Genomic DNA, 3537 nt, shown 5'->3' on the forward strand with positions numbered 1-3537 from the left:
TGTACATTGCCACTTTAATATATTTGTTCATCCTCAAGTGGAATTAGAATTCTGTTGTTGATGTCTTTGGAAAACCTTCCATACCTCTGCAATTAGCCTTTGTTTAACATCCCTAAATCACACTTCATTCATAATTAATAGTTATATATTTCATAAGTTATATTAATTATTAATACATTTCTTCCAAGATTAGTGAAAATGGAAACTATTCTCTCCTTGTTTGATTTGAAATGGTAAAACATTGTATGAATGAATGAAGAGAATGGAGAGAGAGATCAGCCGGGCAAAGGGTTAATTTTGTTCCAGACCACATGCTGTACATAGAAGTACTGGGTGGGGAGGAGCATGTCAGCTAAAGTTGATAGATGTATTGGACTGTATGTGGCGCACATGAGCAAACTATGTCAAACTCTTTAGAAATGTGTCTTTATTTTTTTGATAATACTGTTTAAACTACAGACAAAATCAGAGAACGTACCCACACCCTCACAAGCACACACAGACAGGTGAGTTGAGATTTACAAGTACCGATTATTTTAACTGTGTTCATTCTACTGTAGTTTCCTGTTTTGTAATCTACAGTACCTATGTTTACCTCACTTTGGTAATTTAGCAAGTTTATACTGACTTTTATCACAACTTTATTCAAGCTGATGGCACAAAACTATCGAGAGCTGACTCATTCCAGGAAATGATTTACAGTTTCAATTTCTCTGTCTAGATATGACTTCCTCCAGCAGTCTCCTGTCTGAAGAGCAGTTCCTGTGCTCTATCTGCCTGGATGTGTTCACTGAGCCAGTATCCACTTCATGTGGACACAACTTCTGCATTGCCTGTGTCACAAAGTACTGGGATAGCAATGACCTGTGTCAATGTCCACTGTGTAAGGAGACATTCTACACACGACCAGAGCTTCGTGTCAACACAACGTTCAGAGAGGTTGTAGATCATTTTAAAAGGATGACAGACGAAGGTAAAGATGATTGCCCTGCCAATCCCGGAAAAGTGACCTGTGATGTCTGCACTGGGACGAAGCTCAAGGCCCTGAAGTCCTGCCTGGTGTGTCTGGCCTCTTACTGTGAGACTCACCTGGAGCCTCATCAGATAGCCCCACCCTTAAAAAGACACAAACTGATCGACCCCGTGGAGAACCTGGAAGACAGGATCTGTAAGAAGCATGACAGAGTCCTGGAGCTGTTCTGTAGGACTGACCAGACGTGTGTGTGTCAGTTCTGCACTGAGGCAGACCACAAGACTCATGACACTGTCCCTATAGATGAAGAGTGTGGAGAGAGGAAGGCTCAGCTGGGGAAAACTGAGGCAGAGTTGCAGCAGATGATCCAAGAGCGACTGCAGAAGCTAAAGGAGATCAAACACTCAGTAGAGCTCAGGAAGAGAGATGCAAAGAGAGAGATAGCAGACAGCATGCAGGTATTCACTGCTCTGGTTCGATCCATTGAGAAAAGCCAGGTTGAGGTCATTGAGGTGATTGAGAAGAAGCAGAAAGCAGCAGAGAGGAAGGCTGAAGGGCTCATTAAAGAGCTGGAGCATGAAATCACTGAGCTGAAGAGGAGAAGCACTGAGCTGGAGCAGCTCTCTCACACCGAGGACCACCTCCAACTTCTCCAGAGCTTCACTTCTCTAGTGTGCACCCCTCCATCCACCAAGGACTGGTCTGAGATCAGTGTTCACAGTGATCTGTGTGTAGGGACTGTGAGGACAGCTGTGTCTCAGCTGGAGGAAATGCTGAATAAAGAGATGGAGAAGCTGTTGCCTGAAGTCAAACTGAAGCGGATTCAGCAGTATGCAGTGGATGTGACTCTGGACCCTGACACAGCACATCCCGATCTCATCCTGTCTGAGGATGGGAAACAAGTGAGATGTGGAGAAACACTACGGAATCTACCTGACAATCCAAAAAGGTTTGATCGTTTTGCCATTGTCCTTGGAAAGGATTGCTTCTCCTCAGGGAGATTTTACTATGAGGTGACGGTTAAGGGGAAGACTAAGTGGACTTTAGGAGTGGCCAGAGAGTCCATAGACAGGAAGAGGAATATCTCACTGAGCCCTGAGGATGGACTCTGGACTGTGTTGCTAAGGGATGGAAATGTGTACAAAGCCGGTACCTACCCCCCTTTCCTCCTGTCCCTGAAAGAGAAGCCCCAGAAGGTGGGGGTGTTTGTGGACTATGTGGAGGGTCAGGTCTCTTTTTATGATGTGGAGGCCAGGTCTTATATCTACTCTTTCACTGGCTGCACCTTTACTGAGAAACTATATCCATTATTCAGCCCCTGCAATAATGCTGTTGGTAAAAACCTAGCCCCTCTCATCATCTCTCCTGTCAACCATACAGACTGATTAAACAATGGAGTTTTCCAAAACAAGTCATTTCCAATTTATATCTACAAATCATTACATGTATAAATATATTGACAAATATATTTAGTCAGGTTGACATGTCATATGATTAGAATGTCCATGGAAGTCCTCTGAAATTGCATTATCAAATGAAAATGGAAACTGTGTACATCTTAATATAAATAATAAATAATAGCATTTGCTGAAAATTAATATTATCACCTGGAATGACCTTAAATAATAAGTAATTGAAAATAAGTTGTTTTTTTTAATTATTCATATGCTTTATCTCTAATGCTGAACTTCCCTTGAGCAAGGCAGTTAACCCCCAACAACAACTGCTCCCCGGGCTCCGATGAAGTGGACGTCGATTAAGGCAGCCCCCAACACCTCTCTGATTCAAAGGGGTTGTGTTAAATGAGGAAGACACATTTCGGTTGAATGCATTCAGTTGTGCAACTGACTAGGTATCCCCTTTTCCCTTCATTGACATTCCCTTCATTGACATTGAATCTGATAAAGCGAAGCACATTCTTAGCCTTTGAACTGGTTTTGGAGGGACACACAAGCATTTCACTGCACCTGCAATAACATCTGCTAAATACGTGTATGTGGTAAATAAAATTTGATTTGATTTAACACGCACACACACACACACACACACACACACACACACACACACACACACACACACACACACACACACACACACACACACACACACACACACACACACACACACACACACACACACACACACTTACATACACCCACTCACCACCATGCACACACCCACTCACCACCATGCACACACCCACCCACCACTTATGCTGCTGCCATACTATTTACTATTATTATTATTATTATTATTATTATTTATCCTGCTACCAGTCACGTTCTCCTAATCTTTACCTACATGTACATATCTACCTCAATACTCCAGTATCCCATGCACATTGTACATTTGGTGCTGGTACTGACCCTGTATATACTATGGCTTCCTTTCTTATTTCTTTTTTCTCGTGTTTTTTTTATTTCTTTTTTCTTATTAGTTATACTTTTTGGATATTGAATACTGCACTGTTGGGTAGGACTTACAAGTTAAGCATTTCACTGTACTTGTGCAGTGACAAATAAAACTTGAACTATAGACTGTATATAAATAGGTAGCCACTGGTT

General features: G+C 42.1%; 1 protein-coding gene across 1 annotated transcript; it reads left to right on the forward strand.

Moving 5' to 3' along the window:
• The first annotated feature begins 333 nt into the window (after positions 1 to 333).
• Positions 334 to 2571, forward strand: LOC106602751 (E3 ubiquitin-protein ligase TRIM21). The gene is made up of 2 exons (XM_014195590.3): positions 334 to 506; positions 722 to 2571. The coding sequence occupies exon 2, from the start codon at positions 724 to 726 to the stop codon at positions 2356 to 2358; it is 1635 nt and encodes a 544-aa protein (XP_014051065.1). The 5' UTR covers positions 334 to 506; positions 722 to 723; the 3' UTR covers positions 2359 to 2571.
• Positions 2572 to 3537: the final 966 nt, after the last annotated feature.

This window comes from Salmo salar, chromosome 04 (assembly GCF_965601325.2).
Source record: "Salmo salar chromosome 04, fSalSal1, whole genome shotgun sequence".
In the NCBI taxonomy this organism is placed as follows: domain Eukaryota; kingdom Metazoa; phylum Chordata; class Actinopteri; order Salmoniformes; family Salmonidae; genus Salmo; species Salmo salar.

What these genes read in the sequence shown, in the direction of transcription:
- LOC106602751 (XM_014195590.3), top strand. Translation starts at nt 724, where the DNA reads ATGACTTCCTCCAGCAGTCTCCTGTCTGAAGAGCAGTTCCTGTGCTCT.